We start from the raw sequence: 2118 nt of genomic DNA, 5'->3' as shown, positions 1-2118 counted from the left end.
CCGCAGCGTAAGAGTTAAAGGACAAACTTTGACCATTGAGGGACATAATGGAGAAGAGGTTATGATGGGCAAAGTTACTTGGTTACCGGTTCAGGAGTTAATTAAAGGGTGGACGGATAGCGATATAAATAGTAAAGTATATAGCTCTGATAAACATAATATTGGAAATAGTCAAATGTTGCGACCGTATAGAGATCCCAGAGAAAATTTTTGGGGAAGGAGAGTAGAATTAAGACAGAATTTTGAATCTCGGGGAAGAGGGGTAATTAGTTGTTATAATTGAACCGGGTCATATGCTCAGAGATTGCAGGGATGCGAAGTGTTTAGGTTGTGGAAAATTAGGACATATAGCCCCTTATTGTCCGGGTAGACAAGAGAGATTAAGAAGTGCTGTTTATGGTAGGTTTGGGCATAATAAGGAGGAATGTAATGCGAACAATTACAATAACAAATGTAGTTTCCCACAGAGAGGGATGAGTCCAAATGCTTTAAATGTGAGGAATATTGAGCCGGAGAGAGGGAAAGAGGGGCGGACAATTAATATAGGAGAGTTAGGGGAGAAAAATATGGAATGTTTTCGATGCCGTAAGGGTGGGCATGTGGCGAGGGATTGTGAGAATATGTGATTATACAGTGAAAAGCAAATAAAGAGGAATGCGTAAATATGTTACAAGAGGGAATAGTCCATGATCCTTGTCCTAGAATAATGATAAATTTGGGAAGAAGAATGGTTCCCATGTTATTTGATACAGGTGCTGCCATTTCGGTAATTGGTTATAAAGGATATCAAAATATTTGGCCTGTAGAAAGGATAGAGAATGAAGAGTTGAGAATAAGGCAGTTTGTTGAAACTTTGTTGGAAGCCATGGGTAGGGTAGAGATGGGCGACATCGGAGGAGAGGGTTGAAATATTGGATTTATGGATTATTAATCGGAATATAGAAGCAATGATGGGTTGAGATTGGATCACTAGAATTGATCCATGGTATAGTTTTTGGGGGGTATTTTCATCATAGGGAATATTTGTACCAATAACGAGTGAGGAATATGCTGTTATGACCTTGGCCTGGAATTGAGACCATGTTGAATGAGGGAAACCGCGAAAGTCTTCCAAGGAGCTAAATAAGCGATAATTTAAGGAGCATAACAAAGAGAAATAACTTTAGGAGAGAAGCTGGGAGCGATAACTTAAGGAGCTAAACAAGGAGCGTTAATTCAAGGAGCGATAATTTAAGGAGCGGTAAAATGAAAATAATTCGAGGATAAAAATAAAGGAAGGTAATGATAGAACAGAAGTAAAAGAGAATAACTCCAAGGGCGAAATAGGGAAGAAAAATCTTAAAGGTAAAATGGGGGAAAGAAATTCTTGGGGAGAAGCCGCAAATAATGATTCAAGAGGAGAAGTAGGTAGAAATTACCCGGGACACGTTGGAGCCAATGAGAGGAGTCGTGATATTACAAGAAGATAGGAGAAAGGAAAGGAAGGAGGAATCATAGAAGGAAAATCGAGTGGTGATGCCACGCAAGAATATCGAGAAATGACGAATACAAAGACGAAAGAGAATCGGGAAACAATGAAGGAAGGAACAATGCTCAGGGAAGAAAAATTGATAACTAAGGAAGAGGAGGGGATAAAATTGGCTATAACCAGAGTGCAAGAAAGAGTACGGAGATTAGTACAAAGTTATCAGGAGATCTTCAATGAAGATTTAGGTTGCCTCAGAGATTATGAAGAGACATTAAATTAAAAGTTGCGTTCCGAAGTTTTGTGCGTTACGTAGGATACCGTTTGAATGGAGAATGGAATTGGAGTTGGATCAAGGGTAAGGAAAGGTAAAGGAAGGAGCAATGCTCAGGGAAGAAAAATTGATACTAAGGAAGACGAGGGGATAAAATTGGCTATGACCAGAGTGCAAAGGCGGGGATTAGTACAAAGTTATCGGGAGATCTTCAACGAAGACTTAAGTTGCCTCAGAGTTTATGAAGTAGACATTAAATTAAAAGATGGTTGCGTTCCGAAGTTTTGTGCGTTACGGAGGATACCGTTTGAATGAAGAAAGGAAGTGGAATTGGAGTTAAATCAACGGGTAAGAAAAGGTATTGTATGTCCGGTGGAGT

General features: G+C 39.5%; 1 protein-coding gene across 1 annotated transcript; it reads left to right on the top strand.

Moving 5' to 3' along the window:
- Positions 1–293: 293 nt before the first annotated feature.
- On the top strand, positions 294–626 carry LOC135924533 (CCHC-type zinc finger nucleic acid binding protein-like). Its single transcript, XM_065459593.1, has one exon. The coding sequence runs from the start codon at positions 294–296 to the stop codon at positions 624–626; it is 333 nt and encodes a 110-aa protein (XP_065315665.1).
- The last annotated feature ends 1492 nt before the right edge of the window (positions 627–2118 follow it).

This window comes from Gordionus sp. m RMFG-2023, chromosome 2 (assembly GCF_954871325.1).
Source record: "Gordionus sp. m RMFG-2023 chromosome 2, tfGorSpeb1-WG-v2, whole genome shotgun sequence".
NCBI classification, from domain to species: Eukaryota; Metazoa; Nematomorpha; class Gordioida; order Chordodea; family Parachordodidae; genus Gordionus; species Gordionus sp. m RMFG-2023.
This window is presented reverse-complemented; position numbering and strand designations above follow the sequence as displayed.

Excerpts from the sequence above, each read along its gene's own strand:
- LOC135924533 (XM_065459593.1), top strand. The coding sequence starts at position 294 with ATGCTCAGAGATTGCAGGGATGCGAAGTGTTTAGGTTGTGGAAAATTA.